This window comes from Phaethon aethereus (assembly GCF_964289735.1).
Source record: "Phaethon aethereus genome assembly, chromosome: 1".
NCBI classification, from domain to species: domain Eukaryota; kingdom Metazoa; phylum Chordata; class Aves; order Phaethontiformes; family Phaethontidae; genus Phaethon; species Phaethon aethereus.
This window is the reverse complement of record NC_138575.1, coordinates 119,898,562-119,922,491: the sequence shown is the minus strand read 5'-3', so window position 1 is coordinate 119,922,491 and position 23,930 is coordinate 119,898,562. Positions and strand designations below refer to the sequence as shown.

At 42.3% G+C, this 23,930-nt stretch overlaps 1 protein-coding gene across 1 annotated transcript in view; it reads left to right on the top strand.

Annotated features, from left to right (window-relative positions):
- The window catches only part of KCNJ6 (potassium inwardly rectifying channel subfamily J member 6), a gene marked incomplete at both ends in the record, with an annotated part of 118,549 nt that overhangs the window by 63,714 nt on the left and 30,905 nt on the right, over positions 1 to 23,930 (top strand). The window contains one exon of the mRNA XM_081997377.1: positions 10,103 to 11,023. Coding sequence (XP_081853503.1) covers positions 10,103 to 11,023 — 921 coding nt within the window. The remainder of the gene's footprint in view (positions 1 to 10,102; positions 11,024 to 23,930) is intronic.

Here is a 23,930-nt window from a genome sequence, read left to right as displayed (position 1 = left end):
ATCTGTACTTCAAAGTCATTCTGTTCTCTGTAGGCCATATTTCTTGAAAAAGCAGACATAGCCAGTGACAGTTCTTTCTAGTTCAAACACCTCATCTTTACCAACGGCATTCAGACTGCTCTCCCAAAGCCTTGCTTCACTAGGAAGCTGCTGATGGGCAAAACCAGCTGCAAAGTAGCAGTCGGCAGTATGTGTGTGCTACTTTGCATCATAGCACGCACACACGCTACCCAAAACACCAATGCCAGCTGGCTTCCCCAGTGAACGATCATCTTGACTTAGGGCAAGTTTACTCAGCGTAGGTGATGTTTTGCAGAGAAAAAGTAAACACTCTCAAAGTCATCTCAGATCCCCTAACCTTAAGGTGCTCAGGTCCAAGGTCTCTATCAATATATAGCGTCTCCTGCCCATTTCTGTAGGAAAGGACTAGAGGTTCTTGCGTTTGGTCTGCAGGCTTACTTCATTGCATAAGTTATCAACTCCAGGCGACTGGTACACCATACTGTTTGAATAGAGTCCTTCCTTTCTGACAGAAATATTCTACTCTATTCTTCCTATGCCTTATATTTATTGAGGGTTCATTGATCAAAGCAAAGCAAGCTGTCAGAGTATGTCTGTGCAGTAGTCAAGATGGTTCCAATACCTGCCCAAGGAGCTCTATGAATATTCAGGCAAAAAGCTCTCTCAAGGATGTTCAGCAATGCAGGCCAAAGTTGTATTTGGTTATCCCAAGGATGAAGATTCAAGTAAAGCCACCCTTACTTCAGGAAGGGGAGGAAAAAAAGGACAGGAATGGAGTTTGGATAGAAAACAGCAAGGAGAGAGAAGGGCTGGCTTCTCCTGCCGACCTAAAAGCAGGAAAACTGGTGGTATCAACTCCTGTGAGGGTCTATTTCTCTCCTCTGTAGTGACCTAACTAGACAGATAGACTTTGACAAGGGCAACAGCTGCCTGCCTTGATTTATAAACTTTTCACATACTGGAATATGCACCAGGCCCATCACCAATCTGACTACATCTACAATGCTAAATAAAACCAGGCCAGGAATTGTTCTGCAATCTTGAGAGCAAGCGGTACAGGATGTCCGTTCCATGCTGCAGAGCACTTGACCCTGAGTCTTGTGTGGACTTTATGACTCTCGGTTTTAAGGCATAATTAGTATATTGACAGTGATTTTTTTCTACTTCAAATTATCTGAAATAACATGAGGAGTGTTGCAGACCAAGGATGGTCTTGTTGCTTGACGCAGAGGTGGCATGAAGGTCTGTGAAGATGTCTGAGGGAGCAAATCCTGCTGATACAGTTTTGGCAGATGAGAGTGAAAGAAGCCAAACCTGATGCAATCTCATCCATGCTGTCTAATGGGAGCAGTCCTTGGCACATACTGTCTCCTAGACCATTCCAACGTATTGTCTCAGAGCACTAGTTGGCATGGGCCGATGCCAAGACGGGTAGCTTGCTAACATTTAGTAGTGCAGATAATCAGCACTGGACAGGCCAGCCAAGCTCTGATTTACACTTAAGCTTCCAGAAACAGCCAGGAGCACTCCCCAGATATCAGTGGTATTACAAGTGAAGAATTAAATGAGTCAGAATTATCCATATGAAATGTTCAGCTGATCAGCTAATTTTTGTTTTTAGAGTTTTCAGTTGGGAAAACTTTAATGGGAAAAAATCATGAGAAGAAGGAACTGATTCCCCATCTCTTCTTACAAAACTTGAGAATACTCTTTTTCCATGTGATCGTTAAGGAAAATATGTGGAGAAACTAGGATTTAAGTAGCCCTCACACAACTTCCCTGGAAGAGCGAGCTGTAAATCAACAGCTCAGATGCAAAAGAGAAGCTGCGGAGAAGATAAAATCATACTCTTCTCAGAGGTGCTCAGGGAAGAACAAGGAGAACAAGGCATAAGCTGCAGTGAAGAAAACTCCAATAGGATATAAATTTTTTTTTAAAATCCCTGATGCGAGAGGTGCAGCACTGGGACAGGGCCCAGAGAGGCTGTGGAAACTTCCGTCCTTGGCCCTGAGCAACATAATCTAAATTTGAAGCTGGTCCTGTGTTGAGCAGGGGGTTGATCAAGAGACCTTTAGAGCTCCCTTCTGACACAAAATATTCTACGATTTTAAACAGGTTTTAAATTTTTTTATTATTATTTCTATCAGTTAGAGCATGTAAACACAAGCAGTTTAAAACTGATAACACTCAGGTCAGTACACTTCATGCTTCCTCCTTTTCCTGGTATACCCCACTCATGAAAAACTGAGTTCTTAGTAAATCTCCGAAGAATTAGTCCAACTGACAAGTAAAAATTTTGGCATTAGTACATGTGATAGTAACTAGCAGAAATAGCTGGAGTTGAGTAACTGCGAAAAGAAATCTCTCAGAGGGCACATCAGACAATGACATGTTACAGCAACTCAGGCATCAGAAAGAAAGTATGTGGCCAGTATTTGCAGCTATTAAGGCCTGTCAGCACTGTGAATCATTCATGATCCCTATTATCCCTACTACAGCAGTCATCAGGAGTTTTGCCACATGGAAATACTAGACATGAGCCAAGTTCTGATGTTGCCCGGTGGCATGACTCAGGGTGGGACACCTGGGCTGTCTCTGCCATTGACCTTGCTCCACTGCTTGCAGCAGCAGTGACAATAGTATGCATTTTCCAAGTGCAAAAAATGCATCCTTTCTATCTTTCTCACCTTCTCAGAAGAAGCACTGCTTCTGAGGAGGCTGTTTTCTGCACTGGTTGTGTACAGGACAAGAGCACTATAGCAAAGGAGACTGAGGTCTGATTTTTTCAAAAGAGATAGAGTACGTCTCTGACTTATTAATACATTGTTATGAGCAATTGCATGCAAGAGTCTCTGATCTTAATGCCAGCCTTGCACACTTATCATGGCCAGGAATCTTCATTCTGCGTTTCTGGTAGTCCTCCATTGTCTAATCTTCCATTTGTAGGCCATGATTTCAGAGTAACCACTGCTCCATTGTGTTGAACTTAGTCTCCATAGTTCAACGTTCTCTGAAATTGCATGGGACACCCACCTGTCTCTCTTTTGTAACTCTACAGGTTTGTCATTCTTAGACTTTCCTCTTTATTACCTGATTAAGATGAAAACATCTTTGCTTTTGCCTTTCTGATGACAGCAAGGGAACAAAAGTGGGGAGGCTGAGTGTGAAGAGGTAGTGAGCACTAGACAAGGGTCATAGACCTGTGATAAAGGACAAGAAGGAGTTGTTAATTTAACATATAGCTTGTGACAGAGATTACTTGTACCATCCAGGGGAATATGATGAATAAGAACATGACACAAGCCAGAGCACATATGCGATATCAGCAATAGCCTATACATATGCTAAGTCTGCTCAGAAGAATAGCATCTAGGCTGCACTGAACTGGGCCCCAAAAAACACTCTGGACATTGGTCCCAGTCACCACATACATAAGGGGCTCAATGTCCAGCACGTATGCTGACATCAAAAACAGTAGGTTAGCTTGTGCAGATTCACAGGCTTTCATGAGAACCGTTGCCTGTTCTTTCATGAGAACCTGCCAAGCTTTTCTGGAAGCCCAAAGTCTGGTAAAAATCATGTGTAATTAATCAGTCAGGAGCAGAGATATGTAACAGCAAACTCTCCTTATTCCAGAAATCTATTTTTGATGCCAGGCATGTGCACTAGAGATGGCTCTGAATTAACACTGGCTCCAAGTACTCAGGCTTCAGGTAGTAAACAAGTTTCATAATCTAATTTGGGATCCCCAGCTTAATGAAAGGCAGAAGACATTGATAATCAACTGTCTCCACATACCTTTGCAGGTTCAGAATGCATAGCCTTTTTACACTGCCCCGTATACCTAAAAAAGCCGAGGCTGTTTGGCTTCCCTGTGCTTCAAATGAAGCTACATTTAGCAAAGCAGACGTAAAAACAGCATTCTGGAGCCTTTAGTGGTAAATTCTGTAATGAAATTGGTTAGAATCCAAGGTGAAAACTACAAGGTCAAATGACCACCAAAAATGGAGTTGTGTTTCTTTAAATTCATATATCAGCTTCATTTTCCATCCTCCATAATAAAAGGGCCAAGAATCAGAGATGAATGGAAATGTTTGTACTGCATAGAGGCAAAATGTTACTCAGACTGATTTTTTGCAGCTGTACAGGCTTAGAAGAAATCAAAATAGTAGAACGTTATTTTTATCAACTTGGATTAGAAGGCAATGATGAAGCAGGTAGTATGAAAAAACAAGGTATCCTTACAGCCTCTTTTCTAACCATAAATGTACTTCAATTTCCATTCCGTTTCTAGTGAAAACTGATGCTGAAATAAATTTAAACCACACACATGCGCCTTCTGAAATTGTATTTATGATTCTATGGGTGCAAATAAGTAATTCGGTTCTTGAAGAAATTTGCCAAGTCGGTGTTTATTCAACGTCTCAAAACGAGGACTAGACAATGTTCCCAGCTGAGTGGATAGAAAATCTCGCATCGATTACAACAGTGCAGGACCAGATCCTAACTCCTTTCTTTTTCAGAAGAAAATCTGCATTTTTTTTATGGTGACTGCTTACAATTGTTAGCTGATCATAAAAAGCTCCGTTTTTTTCTGTAAACAAGACTCTTTCTCTTCATATCTAGTGGTAGTACACAGTGTCTGGCAGTACAGATTACCTGGCCTCACTGAGAGCGACACAGGCTGAGTTCATCAACCAGGCAAATCCCCCTCTATTCCGAGAATATCTGTTCCTGCGCCCTCGGTGCTCATCAGACCCGAGATTTCACAAAGCTCCGAAACGGTGACTAAAACCAGACAGAGATCAGGCAAAGCATTTCAAAAGCTCCCCGTCTGCCTCCTCTCTCTGACCGCTCCTTGCATCACAGGCGAGAAAAGAAACAGAACGAGCCAGACTTAGAGCAGAGCATTGAACCTTGCAAGGAAATGCCTTGTGCTGCGCAGGGCTACGCCGCCTTCTCCCGATGTCAAAGCCGAAGGGCCTCGCAGAGGCAGCAGGGAACAGAAGAAACCACCTGGTACTGCCAAATATTCCACGGATAAATGCAGTGTCAGGGAGGCTTGTGATCACAGCAAATGAGAAGTGAATACTGAAAAATGTTGACAAAAGGCAAGCTTGGACCTTACAAACGCAAACACCTGCTTAACTTAAAAGTTGCCCCCAAACTATGAGGAAAGTGGGGAATGACCTACAGGCAGAGAGGAATCAAAGTCAAAATGATGTCTGCTCAACACTTGTATATGTGCAATAAAGCCCATGAGAACAATTTGCAGATTATAAACGATTTTTTGAAAATAGTGAATCTTCAATAAATTTGCATACAATCCGTTCACAACTATGTTACAAAAGATAAAATTAGTCTACTAAATTACAGTGAAACATTCACTTAACTCTCTGTATCAGTTTCAGTTACAAAAAGGTCAGTTATAATTTGTAATATTCTCTGTTGAAACTCCTAATTATTCTGCAGGTCATCCTACCACCCGAATACAGTATATGATCAAAATAGGCTGCGAGTGTTTAAATTAGACGAGTATGCCCTTTACGTACCTCCTTTTGCTTTGTGTTTGTACAGTATCATGACAAGATCTCTGAAGCATTACCAAAGTACAAAAAAATCACATTGCTAATGGTAAAATGATTGCTTAGGGGTTATAGTAATATGTTATATTCCCAGCCATGAAGGTCGTGAGAGCATCTCCTGCACAGCTCACAGTTTGTTGTTGACATTAGATTCATGTTATTCTACAGGCTCTAAATAAAAATATGTGCTTGGAAACACTGGATTGTGTCTTTCCAGTGTTGTTCTGGAATAGACAAGACCAGGACACCAACACTGGTTGCATTTTTACTAGAAAATAAAATGTTCCCGAGCACTGGCACCCAATTCCTTTTCTGGTAAAATTCCTAGAAAAACCCATGGCATGGTTTTGACCAGTGCAGCACTGAGTACACACAGTTCCTGGCTACATTTCAGATGTTAACATGGGACATACGTAGACTATTCCTAATAGGCAGATTGTATGAGACTACCCTGCTTTGAAAACAACAGGAGTTCAGTAACACAAGTGTGGGCTGTACCACTCCATTTAGACTCCATGCTAAAGAATAGGCCTGGGCACATTTAGTTTATTAATATAGCCAGTACATACTGCTATGATGAAAAATAAGTGAACTGTTCAGGGACTTATTTAGGAGAACTCCTTGTCATTTGCCGGAAAATGAAAGAAGTCACTGAAATCTCATATGTGTTGTACGCATTTTGCCTAAGGGACTCACTGAAACAAATACTTTTACTTTGAACAGAATATGCTAAAAATGCCTAAATTGGCACGGTATTGCTACCTGGCCATTGTGTTCAAACAAACATAATGTTTACTGCTGGGAGAGGGGGAAGCATTCAGAAGTAGTACTTTTTTTTTTGTAGTGCAGATTAATAATATATATTTTTTTTGGTCATGAAGAAGAGTGGAGAGGGTAAAAATAGCTCTCAAGTGAGATAGCTGCTATTCACTCCTCTGTTCCTGGAACCATGACAGCCATTATATAACCAAAAGGAAAATTAAATGCAATAAACAGCATAAGCTAATTGGGTTGATATCAAGTAAAAATATAATTAGTCGAAGTGTTTTGTGGCAAAGGCGCTGACAATATGTGGCTGTTCCTCAGCCTTGGTGTTGAACACGGATCCTGCCATGTGTTTAAAACCTATTCATCCAGCATTTCCATGGAAACACACAGATGCACAACCCTTGGATCACTTATTTTAGGAATTGCTGCTCCCAGGGTTCACTCTGGAGTGGGAATTCCGACGAAGAGAGGGTGACAGGCCTGTCTAGAAACCTGTTCTGTGACTAAAAATTTGACCTTAATTTTTCCTCTCAGACATTGCCTGAGAGTTGAGAAGTGACAGCACTGGAAAGAGCCTGAAGAGTTTATAAAATAGCCAGATGCCCCCAGGGAGATTAAAATGTCCACAAGAGTGTTAGCGAGATGCTATATTGACAGAGACTTAGGTTAAATACAGCCACTGGGTTTGGTTGTCCAAAGCTGCCCTCTTCCATATCCAGATGGTATTTAGCTCTAGTGCTACCCCTCAAGGTTAAGAAAAATTACCTCGTGTTGGAAGGGGCAGGTCCCTGAAGCCCACTTAGTGACAGTGACAGTGATAGCCCACCACCATGTGCTGGGGAGCACAGTGGCTACCTTGCTCCTGCTACAAAACCTATAGCCGCTTGAGAAACTGTGGCCCTTACCTCTCTTTGTGGGTCAGCTCATGCACTGTAAAAGACAGGGAAGGCTGGTTAAGATGCACAAGAGCTTAATCAACACAAAGCATTTTGAAAGCATCCCTAAAATTTGTTGTATCAATAAAAGGTACTTCATTGCTAGTATGTACTTCTATAGGAAATAAACACCGTATGCAAAGCAGGCTGGATGGGTGCAGCATATGACTGGTAGGCATCCCTGGATGGTTTTGGTTTTTTTTTTTTTTTCCTGATTTAAAACTTATCTTTCGTGATGCCAGTAAGAGATGCTCAGGCAGCGAGGTCTATGACATGGTTGCCTTTAACAACAAGATCAGAAGTAAGGTATATTATCAAAGGCAACAGGGGACATCTGCGCTTTGCCTCTGTATTCATGCCAGGATCTAACTGGGAAAGGGAAAGCAAAATACTCATAATGCCTTAAAGATAATGAACCATATTAAACCAGCATTACTAGCCTAACATACAGTCCATTAAAGCCTCAAAAGCCAGACTTCATAGCCTGTTCATAAGTATTTGAGGGGTTTATTACTGCTGTGATGTGATAGCTCATGTGGACTGAAATTTCCTTAGGCACAACAGAGAGTTAAACGTAAAGTGTGAAGCCTTAACTTCAAATTTCCTGGCTTTGGCTTAAGTCTGCCTCACAAGGTTCCTGCAGTGCCTTTTTATTGTGTTTATTTCATCATACTTTATATAGTATTGGTGATAATGCAAGTAGACACACTGTCGCCAACTGGGGAAAGTTCATTCAGGATTGACTGCCTTGTGACACAACTTCCAGTGCTGGCGCTACCATCAGCCTGAATAATGCCCTCTTTAGACACAGCAGCAAACTGAAGAAGTAACACAGGATGGAGCGCACAGTCTTTAAACACAGACCTGCTGTCAGGTTTCCATTCTACTGTCGGCCTTTGAGCCTTCCTTTTAACACAGAAAAGGCTATGGGGCTGAACAGAGGCTTGGCTGGCAGTGGAGCAGGCCAGAAGAAGAGACAACGAGTCTACAACTCTTTTTTTTTTTTTTCCTGGGTATCAGTTACCCCTAAAACTTTACAAGGCTCTGTGATCTTTCTCCACTGGGATGAGTCTGCACATCTTGAAAAAGCTACAAGTGCTATGAGACTCCACAGATGATCTGATATGTAGCACATATTTCTAAGAGCGAGAGACTAAAATGTTCTTCGTGCTGTACAGACCCACCAAGAGCAGCCCCTCATGCAACCCTCTCTCTGGACAAGGGCCCAGGTTTTGTTTGTAGCTCCTCCACATGAAAGGACTTGGGTCTACTGCCCGGGCCAGTGCCAGGCAGAGGCACCCAAATCCATGGGGTGCCAGAGAGAGGACTGCTGTGTCAAGCAGGAGCTTTGATGATTTTATGCCCCCATTCTCCAGTTGGCCAAGAGGTACTCAGAGGCAACCGGAGCTCAGGGAAATTAAGTGCTTCCCAACCCAAGCAGCTTGCTCCCAGCTCTCTGCTTGAAGATCAACACCCAGAGCAGGACTGGGCAGCCCACCCCTGGGCCTGCACAGCGGTTACCAGAACACATTAATGTAAACTATGGCCATTGCAGAGCACACCAACACCACACAGGTCAACGTCCTGACTGTTCAGGAACAGCATCTCTGTAAACCAATGGTACAACGTCACATCAGTGCTACTACATTCAGAGCCAAGCATCTAGGCAAAGCCAGCAGAAGCCTTTTACCTTCACAGCCTGGCAGCCAAATGACAGCAGCTAGACAGAAGGGAGAAAATTAAGAGTCTAAGAACTGGCATTCCTGCAGGAATAAGGCCCAGAGTGCAGAAAGGTTTCCAGTAAAAGACAACAGTTACCCCAGATCTCACCATGTCCTCAGCCTCACGCAGAACGCGTTCGATTAAACCACTCTCCTCCTCAGTAAACTTTTTTTCTTGCACATAAACGATTGCAATGAAGCCATTTACCTCTAAGAGGCTGGGAAACCAAAGGGAAAAAAAGGCAGTTACTGTTATTTCTGGGTTTTAAATTCTTGTAAGATACTCATGGAGAAATGCTGTATAGGGACATAGTATTAGAGAAAAAGGCACACTTGAATTAAAGGCCACAGACATATTGAATTAAAATGAAATCATGTTCTGAAGTACTGTATGTTTTACATTACGGGGATCAGGACACACAATTCTCTGTCTCAGTATCAGCGAGACATTGATTTTCTACGGAAATGTGCATTAATTGTTCTTGCTATATATTACACTGTAGCCTACCTTTCCTTCAACAAGAGTAGGACTGGTTCTTTCTAAAAACTGTTGTGTTTTTTTTTAAACTCCTTATACTTATTTAATACTTGCCCCATAGCAATGCAATTGATAGAAAAAATAGCTCCAAAATTGCTCATTTTCTCTGCTCATCTTGTTGACTGAAACCCCCAAGAGAATCTATTTCCTCATTTATATCTTTTATCTCCCAGAAGGTCTTTCTTGGTGCATAAGAAATCTCATTTATTAAACTGTAAAGGGGGGCAGGGGGAAGAAAGATCTGCTTAGCACATCTTGTAGAATTTAAAAATGGGTGTAGATAGGATGACCTGATAGATAGGAAATGAGAGTTCTCCTTCAAAGTATTTCTATTTAGCAATAAATTGAGGATGCCTGGCATCATGTGACTTTTGTGTTGTGCATCTAATAGGTAAGCAAAGAGCGAGGTTGATAATTTTATTGATTATTAGCAATTTCATGGCAGTAATACAGGAAGAAGTTGTTTGTTGACTTAGAGAAATAATAAGAAAAATAATGCCTGCCTTTTTCTTCTTTGTTTGTTTTTAATGGCAGCTAACGTACTGGAAGAAGACTCAATGGAGCAGGACATAGAGAGCCCTGTCACTATTCATCAGCCAAAGTTGCCCAAACAAGCTAGAGAGGATCTGCCAAAAAATATAAACAAAGAATGTGCCAAGAGAAAAATCCAGAGGTATGTTAGGAAAGATGGGAAATGCAACGTCCACCATGGGAATGTCAGAGAGACTTACCGTTACTTGACTGACATCTTCACTACATTAGTCGATCTCAAGTGGAGGTTCAACTTGTTGATTTTTGTCATGGTTTACACTGTGACCTGGCTCTTCTTTGGAATGATCTGGTGGTTAATTGCCTACATGCGAGGAGACATGGATCATATAGGGGACAGCACGTGGACCCCATGCGTCAGCAACCTCAATGGGTTTGTCTCAGCCTTTTTATTCTCAATCGAGACAGAAACCACCATTGGGTATGGTTACCGGGTCATCACGGACAAGTGTCCCGAGGGAATTATTCTGCTTTTAGTGCAGTCTGTTTTAGGTTCTATCGTCAACGCTTTCATGGTTGGCTGCATGTTTGTGAAAATATCCCAACCCAAGAAGAGGGCAGAAACCTTGGTTTTTTCTACAAATGCAGTTATTTCCATGCGGGATGGAAAGCTGTGTCTGATGTTCCGAGTAGGAGACCTTAGGAATTCACATATTGTAGAGGCATCAATACGAGCCAAGTTGATCAAATCCAAGCAGACAAAGGAGGGGGAATTTATACCACTCAACCAGACAGATATCAACGTAGGTTATTACACAGGGGATGATCGTCTCTTTTTGGTTTCACCACTGATCATCAGCCATGAAATTAACCAGCAGAGTCCTTTCTGGGAGATTTCCAAAGCCCAGTTGCCCAAAGAGGAGCTAGAAATTGTTGTAATCCTAGAAGGAATGGTGGAGGCAACAGGTAACATTTCTTGTACTTTGTATAAGGTAAATGCTTTAATTTTAGAAAGGAAAACCAGTGGGTTTGCTTCACGTTAAAGGAATCATGTCTATAGTCATTACATTTGAAAAAGGCATCAGTTATCTGGTTACCTTCAAAATTAAAAGCATGCCCAGTTTAATTGTCTGTTCCATCTTGCCTAATGGAATTAGTGTTGTTTCTGCTCTGTTTGGAAAATGGGATTGTATTTCTCATTTTCTAAATTCTTCACAGCATGTCTCCTAGTTATTTGTCATTCTATTGCAGGAGCAACTCAGCCACTAGGACCTTGTGGGATAAAATGATTTAGAAAAAAAAATTCAATACAAAACTCTGTTTATGATTAACATGGACGCACCATAGTTCCTGCTGCTTCCAATCACCCATGGTAACTGCAGAATAACTGCCTGCCACATTACATTTCTAGCCTGTTTGGATCCAGTAGGAAGTGATAATGTGTTCAGTTTTCTCTTTTTCTTGCTTGTTTGCTTGTTTTTGTTTTAACTTGTAATGTGGGGCTTGTTCCACTTTAGTTCACGAAAGATCTGTCTGATGTTGTATTTCACTGAGGCCCCCTGCACATTGTAGAAGTGTACAGAGCACTTAAAGCTGTTATATATAAATAAGGCATGTTATGTCACCATAGTCTTGTTGAGAGGCTGTTTGGTCATCACCTACAATTATACAGCAGAACATGAGATATCACTTGACGCAGAGAAAATAGTGCTTGGTATTCACAGCAAATGGACTAGTAATGTTTCTTTTTTGCATTAAAGCCAGAAAAGTAGGAGGATGCTTCCTCTAAAACTGCTGTACCTCCTGTGGAGAGAGTGCTGCTATACTTGTTTTGGGAGCTGGAGGGATTTTTTTTCTTGTTAATAACAGTATCAATCTCTGAAGCGAGTAAATATAATCAATGCAAGGGAATGGTGATTAGAAAATGAAGAAAAGATGTGCTTGGGGAGGAGGAAGCACTGAGTATATATAGAAATAGAAGAATTAGCTTTACCACTTTTCCCCACTACTGTATCAAAAGCTAAGAAATTTTGAGGACGCAGATTACACATCTCTGACAACCTTTCTAACCCTGACTCATGTTTTGCAACTGGAGCCAGGAAATAAAGAGCAATCTCTTACTAGAACATGTGTGTGTGTTTCACACATCTATTATGTGGTGTCAGAAGAAAACTGCATTTGTCACCATATAATAAACGTGTGAGACAAAAATGGAGCAAAAAAATTTTTGAAAGGAACTTGGCAGTGAATTTGAAGTGGTAAATGCAAGGCTTCCAAGTTTTCCAGGAAGTGGGTGGTACTGAAGAGAAATCAAGATGAAATGTTTAGTGTTTCTGATATGTGCACAGAGGTTTCAAACATCTGCCTCACCTTCGGTTGAGACAATGAGGAAATTGCTGTTTGTTAGCTGAAACCATTTTGAAATTTCTGAATTGCAACGAAATGAACTTGACACTCTAAAGAGCGGTGGGTATTTTCAGGTTTTCTGAACACCATGTTTTCCAGAAAAATGATTGGCAAGTAGTAGAAGTAGAAAAAACATCTCACCAAAAACACCTATAAGATCAAAAGACGGTATACTTCTGCAGTGCATCAAATACAGCTTTGTTGTCTTAAACCCTGTCACTCTTCATTGTTTAACCCTTCCTCCCTTACCTCATCTTCACCCCTGCACACTCACACGGGTCTCTGGGCTCTCCTTTGCTGGTCTGATACCAACCACATTTTCCACTCAGCCATTATCAGGCCTCACCAGAGGGGACTACCTTTCAGACTGCTTGGGCTCGCAAAGTTTAAGTTAAAATGCTAGAAGAGTCCATATTAACAAAGAAACTGGATGCAGTGATTTGAAAACCCACTGCGGCCATCCAGGATTAAGGTGTTACCCTGGCAATGGATAGTTAACTACATTTACCGTTCTAAGCTGCTCCATTTTGTTTTGTTTGGGTCAGCTCTCTAGCTGCAAGAGATATGAGGGGAGGGCATCGAATAATGACACTTAACTATGGCATCAGAAAGATTAATGTCATAATTACCAGAAAATTTCTAAAACATATTTGTGCGGAAGTAGCCACTTGTTCTGTGCTTTGCACACATGCCCCACCCTCTTTGTTGAGGGTTCAATCAGGTCAACTTTCTACCAAAATTAGACATTTTCCCTTTTTTAATTTACAAATATTTTTCAGTTACACCCTGGCAAACACTAGAATCAAATTTAGGCCATCATACAGTCACATTTCCTTCTTACACCCAATGTAGAGAAAGAGCAGTAAAAATTGCTTATATCCGCAGCCTCCGACCCTGGAGAGCAAGCAACACACTACCCATCATGCCTGCCAACATGGGTCAAAGTCCTGGGATACAAAAACATAAAAGCTGAAGCTAAGGAACTATGACCTCAGCTGTAGCAACATCATCGTTCAGTATCATTGCTCATGGGTCAAAACCAGATTGAGATCATGAGCTTATGTTATTCATCAGAAAAGCCACTCCCAAGTTTGACCAATGAAAACAATCCTTTCTCTGTTTTCAGAGCTTCACCACTCTGACATTTATCTATCTCTTTAATGAGAAGTAACACAGTGGAAAATTCTAAGTATAAACATTTTCTATTATTTTTATTAATTATAGTTATTATTCTGTTTAAAGTTTCACTGAGCAAGTGATATTATTTTACGCACATATATTACTTTCCACCTTAAGGGCTCCAAAAGCATCTTACCTCTACTATGAAACACAACTGCTTATGTAGTGTCATGTAAACTCTGCATTGCATGTTAGGACAGGAAATGCAGAATAATGCATCTTATTAAACAAAGTGGAAATAATCAACCAAACTAAAATTCAGCAGAAAGATCAAATCAAGGACCCTCTAATTCCTTCTGAGATGCAAAAAGAAATAGATGTCTTTACCAAGGCACATACCAAAATATTAGCCTTGAAAGCATCACTACACCTTGATTGTTCACACTCGTCTACCATGAAGATTACTTTGAGGGCAGAATCTTCAACAAGGCACTTTCAACAAGACGTGAAGTCAATCCAACTACTTCATAAAGCATCAACAAAAACACAAATTAAGACTGGTTTTTAAAATGTTTGTTATGGATCCTTCCAATATGCAATTTTCCTTATTTATTTACAACGACATTCAAAAACATCCCTTTGGGTTCAAAGGATAACACTCTTGCAAAGATTTACTCCTGTAGCTTTCCTGATACTGATGTACATCTCTCAAGTGTCCAAAAAACCCAATCATGGGTGAGAGTTTCTAGTCTTGTTCTGTAGTTTTCACAGTCAACATGATATTGCAGCCCCTGCCACAGAGGGCTGGTGGCTCAGCCAAAGATGCAGCACCTCACACTTCTCATTCTGGAGGCGTTTGCTGCTGTTCCTCATGGGCACGAGATGAGGTCAGCTCTACGTAAGGTGTGGAGTACATCAGGCTGCCACAAATCAACTGACGAGCCTTCAGGATCGGGGGGAAAAAGTCCAACCAAGTGTCACTATACCTGAAGGACACGTCTGTTATTTCCACCTTTTGTAGCCCCGGTTCCATTTCCCACTGTGCTAACAGCAGGCAGGAGTGCAAGCATGACACAAGGATCGATACTAACTCCACAAAAACTAAAGTAACATGCACCTTTAATAGGGAAGCCATTTCTGAGGCACTTAGGCTTCTTTTAGTGTCAGACTACAGCTGTGGCATGGACAGAATAGCCCCATACCAGTGAAGGCTCTGGTCCCACATCTGCGCAGCCCTGAAAAGCAGGATTCCCACATCCCTCTGCTCCTTATGGGAGGGCTGTAACATTAAATGCAAATGAACTAACTGGAAAAAACATCACTAACATGCTGATCTCAGTTCAGTAGGAACTTATATTTGCCATCCAAAATATTTCGTTTATATTAAAGTGCCATGATTGTTTTCATATTATTTTCTGCAAACCAGTTAAGAGGTTTGTTAGACTGTACACATTTATTGTAATGAAATTTGAGAAAACTTTTTTCCTTGGACCTACAAAAGAACATAGACTCAAAGATCTCAAGTCCTGTCCCCCCTAAACAGTACATACGAAAGCTTGGATTTTAAGAACTTGTTTATTTGTTTTAAATTTTAAAAAATCTTATATTTAACACATTTTATGACAGTTTAAAGCCTCTTTCTAACAAAAGGCTTGCAATTTATAAACCTTTTTCTCCTAGTGAAATCTATTTTTAAGGGAGGTTTTTATCATCATAAGCATCTAGTCATTTTAAAAAATTAAACAGTACTTCCAAATGTATAATTCTGATATAGGAAATAAACCAAGACCAAGAAAAGGAAAGGCTTTTGAATTTGGGGAGGTCAAGTGGGAAAGTGAGGTATGTTACGAAAGAGAGAAACTCGGAGACACAGAAAGAAACTGAGAAACTCAGAGGGAATTCCAAAGAAGTAGAGAGAACAGTCCCTAGCCTTGTTCGTAATGCCTTGTTTGTTCCTGAACTGTAAGCAGTCTGGTTCAAACCCCCCCTTTAACTCTGCATTAATTTACAGAAAACAACATTTTCTAACGCGGGAAAGTAACATGAAGTATTTCAACCTACTTAAGCCAGCAAGACCCCCAAACTTTGTGAAGTTGTATCTGGCCATTAGGGTGCACTAGATGACACTCTGGCAATTCCCTCTGCCCAAAACTAAAACCATAAAAATTGAAACAGTACTGAGGAAAGAAAATTATCTACACATTTATAGCTCTCAAAAAATAAGCAACAAAGCTAGTGAGATAACTTTAGGTTCATAGGGTGCATTGATAATTCTGACACATGGGCAGCTTGAGAGCAGTATTTGCGGAATGGTTTATAGATATGTAAACAAACACACTTGCCAGCTGTGGACAATGTGTGTGGAAAGCAATAAAATATTCACATAGGTGGTTATTTATATAGTACGTGATGCTATCAACTAGACAAACACTGTATAAAGCTGTTCCCACTCTTCACTACAGCCTTTGACGGGCTGATTTATTGTCTTTTTTATTTCTCCTGGATGAATTGCCATATTTACCCCTTACCCTTGCCCAATCCTAACAAATATCTCCCTTTGATATGTATGTTAGCAGTTCCAACCTTTCAAAACATCTCAGCAGACTTTGCTCTCTCTCCAAATAAGCATTGCTTGGGTTACAGCTTTTCACTAGAATTTTTTACTGCTCTTCAAAGAAGAGATGTTTATGGTCTCAGGTGGCTTCTTAAGGGGATGTAGATGAAAGGAAGAAAACAACCAGGATTTCTCACATGCGAGTGTTTCTGCAAGGCAACTGATGAAAGTACATTTGATTGTTGTGCTCCAGGACGTGACCAACATACATTGACTGAAATGCAATTTAAACAGGGTTAAGAATAAATGGCTTCTGCTCTAAGCTGGATCACCGTCGTTTCAGGAATAGTCAGAATACCATGGCTGTCCAGTCTTTAGTTTTCCTTTCTTTCTAAGAGTTTTAACATCTCTTGAAGCTAGATGCTAGACTTGGACATCTAGGTTCACCTTCTCATACATCCCCATTTCCCTACTGCTTGCCAACAATCCCTTTCACTTATATTCCTTGCTCACATTTTCATTTTTTTAATTCTAACAGAACGTTTCATTGTTATTAATTCTAACACAGAAAATCAGGGATGTTAGCATGAATGATTGCAGTCATGAGCTGGAGTTCTGAATGCCAGCAAAGCAAAACACTTTGATTTCATTGTGATATCTCTCTCAGGAAGGTTTCTCTACAGGTGGAAAATATTAGTTTATTTGGTGAAGAAGATGATAAGGCTTAAATGAAGCAATTACAATTTCACAATACTCAAAACAACATGCAGAATGACAAGAAGTCAGGGAGCAAAGTTCATGAGAAAAGAGATATGCTGATTATGACTAATAGAACCAAAATTTTGGTGAGAGCATCTATATCATTTTCAGAGAAGGCAGGGAAAAGGGATTACACACTTTATTCTCTGAATAGTGCTGTACTATACAAACACGTTACCAAGTGTTTGATAATAGCTTATTGTCCATCTTTCATACCTTTCTCACCATTTAGTTCAGTTCTTCACAACTACAGCTTCTCCCTCACCCCTTAAACTTTCAGATATAATACTCAGACTCGAGCAGTAACTCATATGTTAAAAAGTAAGATCCCTAAAAAACAGGTTTGAGACCCCTCTGTATTAAAAAACACTTTCATATAGCTAATTAGATATTAGTAAATGATTCTGTTCTGAACACAAATCAGACTTGCAGAAGAGCTTTATTTTGCACAACATGTCCTTGCAAACCATATTAGGTCTCTCTGGGCACAGAGCAGACCGCCACTGTCAGCGTCGCTCCTTTCCTAGCACGGTGGCAAGCAGAGAACGACCCCTCAAGTTTTGTTTTTGCTTACCACTCCTTCTCACTTGTGAGCCTACACACATTACCCCTTGCAGGGCTCATGATCTCCATGGCCAGAGGAATGACAGGATCACAAAGCTGTGCTGTAACACTGGCCCTGCAGTCTAACTTGCCCCTTTCTTTAACAAACTGGCCCTGTTTCCCCAGCAGAAGGGCACAGTGGAAAGCTGTGCTGGCACCCTCCTCCTTGACCAGCCCAGACCTCACCGGCCACCACCAGCTGACTCCCTCTACAGCCCTGCAGTGCCAGACACTTAACAGACACCACTGCCTCCAGCATAGCTTCAAGCAGCTGTGTTTTCCAGCAGTCTTAGCACAGGAGCAAGGCATACTGCGGAGCGCTTGCGACTCCAGACCCAGCTCAGACACTGAGGAGTGACTGTGTATTCGTAACTGGAGGGACCAAGGAAGTAGAAGCCAAGCTGCACTGAGCAGTGCTTGTGTCCCCTGTGTCACACAGTCTCCATCAGCCAAAGGGACGATTCTTGGCAAAGGGCGCAGCAGCGTTATCCAGGTCAAAGGATTCCCCAGGCAGAATTAGCTCACTGAACATTTTTCACCTGCTTACAAAGCGGAGACATCATTTCTGAGCCCTTCTGAGAAGTGCCTTTTACATTTCTGAGCACTTTTCAAGACAACAGCTATTAACCTGAGCATGCTCAGTATGCCCACTTGCTCTTGGAACAGTGTAAATGAAGGATCAGCAATGAAACAGATGATTTGGAAAAGGAAAAATATAGCTATCATTTCTAATTTCAGATTTTTGCTTTTGGTCATCTGAGGTTGTTACCAACCTGGAGACGAAGGCTGCCTAGCACCTGCGATGAAATCCCAGGCGCACACTGATTTGAGTCAGGGCAGTGTCTCACCCCCGGAACTTTTGCTGAAATGAATTGATTATTTCATGTTGATTACTGTGTTCGTTCGTGTTTGATCTCCAGACATTAAGCATACTTAACTAGCCTGCAGTTCTAAACCATGAGAAATATTTTTGGGAAATTCTGTTCCTGCTCATATTTCTAAAAGATCTTTTCACTTCTCCCCTTGGTGCTTATTCATTTCCAGCTGTATAATATTGTTTCCAATTCCTCCTTCTTCTGTCTCACCGAGTTGTGATGAAGGATAAGCATGTTACATTACAGTCCTTGATAATGGTAAGGCCTCTCTAAAGTTACAAATATTTACATCAGTTTCTAATGAATATAAGCAGATAGATTATTCACCTTCAGTGGAACGTTTTCACAAAATTAAATAGAGCAACAACTGTGAAGTCAAAAGTAACCTAAAAGATTGAAGAATGAGCAAGCAAAGCTGTTAAGTAAACCAGAAATTCAAAATCAACATCTGTTGGATTAAAAAGAACACAGCTATGGACTGCAGCTAATGCCACTGGCTACATAAACTGCATGAAAAAGACAGAGACTTACGAATATATGCTTACTATCCTAGAAAGCTGCTGCCCACACTAAAAACTCCCATTATGGCATGGCTTCTGGGTTTCCCAAGGCCACTACAAAAAACTCCTCAAGGGGTTCCAGCGAAAACAAATCACGAAGAATTGCGACAGTCTCAGTGGTCTCAGCCACGGCACTTACAAGGAAAACCAAACACAGGTTCGGACTCGCCAACGTGCTCTCCCTGATTTTCACCACCCTGATACTACAAAGCAGCTGAGCTCCAGTTTACCCATCCAGCCAAAGGGGGTCCAGAGAGCTGCTCGCTCGTGTTGCTGAAGAGGAGCCAGCTGGCACCACGCTGGCGAGCCTGAGCCCCAGCCCGAGCCCACGCAGCAGCGCGGGCACCGGTTGCAGCCTGCGTACCCACCTGGCACCCACATGGACTGCTTACACTGAGCAGCCACACAGAATCACAGAATCACAGAATCATTAAGGTTGGAAAGGACCTTCAAGATCATCAAGTCCAAGCATTAATCCAGCGCCACCATGTCCCCTAAACCATGTCCTGAAGCACCACATCCACACATTTTTTGAACACTTCCAGAGATGGCGACTCCACCACCTCCCTGGGCAGCCTGTTCCAATGCTTGACAACCCTCTTGGTGAAGAAATTTTTCCTAATATCCAATCTAAACCTCCCCTGGTGCAACTTGAGGCCATTTCCTCTCATCCTATCACTAATTAGTTGGGAGAACACACCAACACCCTCATCACCACAACCCCCTTTCAGGTAGTTATAGAGAGTGATAAGGTCTCCCCTCAGCCTCCTCTTCTCCAGGCTGAACAACCCCAGTTCCCTCAGCCACTCCTCATAAGGCTTGTGCTCCAGCCCCCTCACCAGCTTCATTGCCCTTCTCTGGACACACGTTTCTCAGCACTCCCACCTGCAATTCATAACAGCATTAATCTGTGCTGCACGCCTGGAGGGAGGCTGGCCTGATTTTTTCACTCAGTGAGGAGGGCAATCCCGAGCTTCAACCCAAGAGTGTGCTACCAAATAGCCGTACTCCAGTGTGGCGTGCTCTCAGCTTACAGCAGTCAGATTAATTTACCAGGTCATTTGCTGTTAGGTGCTAATGTCCCAGCAAGTGATGCTGAACATCTATGGTTTAATATTACAAAGTTGATTTTGACACAAAAAACATTTCCTGCTGTGACAACCTGTATAAACTGCCAAGCAATCCACGTCTCATTTTTCTGGTTGTACTCCACTCCTCACTTCTCCAAACCTGCTGTATGGGCAGAAGAGATGGAAAGGGTGAGGATCTTCTGGGAGCGATGAGACAGCTGCTGTGACAACTGTGAAAGGCACAAAGAGCTCCTGTGATCAGCCTCGCGCTCTTGCTCGCTCACTCTCTCGCCTCCATTCCCGCCATTCCCAAGAAAATTAGAGAAAAAATTAGCAACGAGGCTTTCCAAGATTTCTGTTCTTCCTGGTTTTGACAATTTCCATTCGTTGGGATTTCTGTGGAATGGAACACAACTTTTGTTTAAAAAATAGGATTTTAATAAAAACAGGGTTATTGAATTTGAGATATTCCATTCTTACAACTTATCCAAATAAAGAAACTCAATTTAAAGAAACATTCAAAACGTGAAAATGAAACAAAAAAGAAAGAAATTACCAAAAACAAATTTTCAGTGGTTATCAGAAACCTGTTTGAGATTTCTGAGGAATGACAAAATTTCATTTAGAAAAACACTTCAGAGGGAATATTTGGATCAGCTCCACTAACTTAGTGGGAAGGGTAACGCACACTCTAGGAAATTTTCTGTCCTGCAAAGGGTGCCAGGTTGTAGGTTCCCAAGCTCCTTCCAGCAGTTTAATTTTACAAAGCCATGAACTGCACAAATGGCTCGCGCAGACAGAACGGATCAGGACTTGATCTCACACCCTGAGCACTAGAGGAGGGCAGTGTCGCGCAGTTCGGGCAGTGTGAATGGAGGCCACTGCCATAGCAAGGGAGGGGGACAGGGCAGCCAAGGCATCTGCTTCAGGACAGTTCATGGCACTGACCAAGGCTAACAGGGGAGGCAAAGCCCCAGGGATCTGTCACTGAATTCATAGCTGTTACTAAACGGAGTCAGAAGAGGACAGCACGTCCCTGACGTCGCCAAAATGACAGTGAGAGTAAAAGAGGAAAAAGGCAAGATGAGTGTCGTGGTTTAGCCCCAGCCGGCAGCTAAGCACCACGCAGCCGCTCACTCGCTCCCCCTCCCGCAGTGGGACGGGGGAGAGAATTAGAAAAAAAAAACCTCGTGGGTTGAGATAAACACGGTTTAATAGGACAGAAAGAGAGAAGGAAACAACAATGATAATACCAACAAAGGAACGTACAAGAACAAGGGATGCCCAATACAGAAATTGCTCACCACCCCGTGATCGACAGCCCGTCCCCGAGCAGCGATTTCCGTCCCCCGGCCAACTCCAGTTTATGTACTGGGCATGACGTCATATGGTATGGAATACCCCTTTGGCCAGCCTGGGTCAGCTGTCCCAGCTGTGTCCCCTCCCAGCTCCCCGGGCACCCCCAGCCTGCTCGCTGGCAGCCCAGCACAAGAAGCTGGACTGTCCTTGACGGCTCAGCAACAGCCCAAAACATCTGCACGTTATCAACAGTTTCTGATGCCAAATCCAAAACACAGCCTCACACTGGCTTCTGTGAAGAAAACCAGCTCTATCCTGGCTGAAACCAGGACAATGAGGAAGGAAAGTGACAAACACCACTGCCTACCTCTGCCCTTAGGTACAGGCTTCCTGCGATGAGTGGGCTCCGGTTCACACGTACAGTGAACAGTGCTGCCTGCACTAAATTCACTGGAGTAAAATGAGTAAAAGTCTCTGCAAACACAGTTCTAAGCAATTCATTAAGTGGCAACCCTTAGCACAAGCTATTCAGGGGTGAATGATACACACCAAAATAAGTCCTTTTGGTGAATGAGACCAGCTGCATTCTGGACTGTGTAAAAGTACCCATCAGCTCAAGAAAAGTGACTGTTCCTCTCTGTTTACCGCTTGTGAAGCCACCTCCTGTGTGCTGTGTCCAGTTCAAGGCTCCCCAGTACAAGATGTGGACTTAATGGAGCAAGTCCAGCAGGGCCACCAAGATGGTCAGGGACTGGAGCGCAGGACGCACACAAGGAGAAGCAGATGGAGCTGGGACTGTTCAGCCTGGAGAAGAGACAGTGCAGGGAGATCTTATCGCTGTCTGAACCTACCAATGGGAGACTACAGAGAAGAAGGATGCAGGCACGTCTCAGAGGGACAGGGTGACAGGACAAGAGGCAACATGTATGTACGAGTGCCACCGCAGGTAATCCTGATCAGACACTAGTAAAAACTTTTCTTTTTTTTACCGTAAAGCTGGTAAGACCCTGAAACAGGGGCTCAGAGCAATGGGGGAATCACCTTCCCTGGCGATATCCATAACTCGACTGCATAAGCCCTGAGCAATTCAAATTATTTGGCTGTGGTTTGTGCAGGGGGTAGGGCCAGACAACTCCATAGATCCCCTCCAGCCTAAATTAGTCTGTGATTATAAAACTCAAAGCCAGCTCCTCCTAGTATTTTATAGCTGTGAAGAATTAAATGGCTTTGAAAAATGAATAGCCCAGCTAATATCTTTCATTTTTCTCCCATGTCACCATTTAAGAGAATGTTTTTATGTACTTGAAAGCTGTTCTGTGGCCACCAGTGAACGACTGGAGACTGAGTGGTGTCTCAGAGAGGGAAGGCAGAACTGGGTGAGGAGCATGAGTTCATTGCTGCGGGCAGGCAGGCAGCCTGTGCAAGCAAGCTTTGCTCCAGGAGGTCTGATGGAAGAGGAAATCTTAAGCCTGTAAGGCTGCGCTCCATCAGACAACTAGTCTTTGAAGAGTGATCCAAAGATTGCACTAACTCATGGCATTCCCTACTTGTCCTGGATTTTGTCCCACTTCCCTGGCCACAGTCACCGTCTTTTGCATCTTTCTGCCCCTCTAGACAGAGAGGGAGGTTGAGATGAGCATCCAACATGGCTGTGATTGCCTGCTTCTCTCTTCATTGGACAGGCTTTGTGCGATTCAAGCTACCAACACAAAACCCAACTACAAGCATTGCTCAATTGTCATTATTGTTATTATCATCATCATTGTCGTCGTCATCGTCATCACCACAACTGGTAGCCTTGTATCTAGCAACAGAGTCAAGACATTTAAGATTCGTCTTTGGTGGGAGACCTAAGGCACACCAGGGTTGACAACTTTTATTCCACATTTCTGACTGACACAGACTAATGTGAACTGAAGAGACAGGGGCTTACCACTGAAGGAAAAAAATCAATCTGACTATGGCAGAGCTGCCAGGCACCACCATAAGAAAAAAGATTTATGACTCAGACAGTCCAATTAAATTCTGCTGGAATTTTTTTTAACCAGCCATTAAGTTCAATTTTTTTCACCCTTGCATAAGAAGTATTAATTTATTACAGTCAAATCTCCAGGATGGGAAAATCCCCCTTCCTTTTTCATAATTTTCAGATTCTTTTTCCATTAGTCTCTTTTTACACTGAGAATACAACAAATTAGCTACTTTTTCAGACCATAAGTGTAGCAATGAGTTTCTAACTGCCAATAGGGCCATGATGGATGCCATGAAAAAGTGTAGAAGAGTCCAAAGCCAAAGGTTTCGAGTCAGTCAGGGATTCTTGTCTGGCCAAAAATCTGCTTCAAAGGCAGTAGCCACATCTACACAGCTGTGGAGTGGAGGAGGTTTAGCTTTGCAGCCTGAGGAAAGGGCCCTTCTACCATGAGTCAAGGGCAGGCTCTTGGGAAGAGTCCAGCAGCTGGACTCTTCACAACACAACTGCTCACAGTTTGCCAGCACCTGAATAATCGAGTTTGATGCTTTACAAGTGATTGAACTGGCCTCATGTTGTGTGCCCTTCTTGCAGTAACTCAAGCCTTTCCAGAGTATTCATTCTAGAAATACAGGCTGTACATACTATTATGGTTGTGT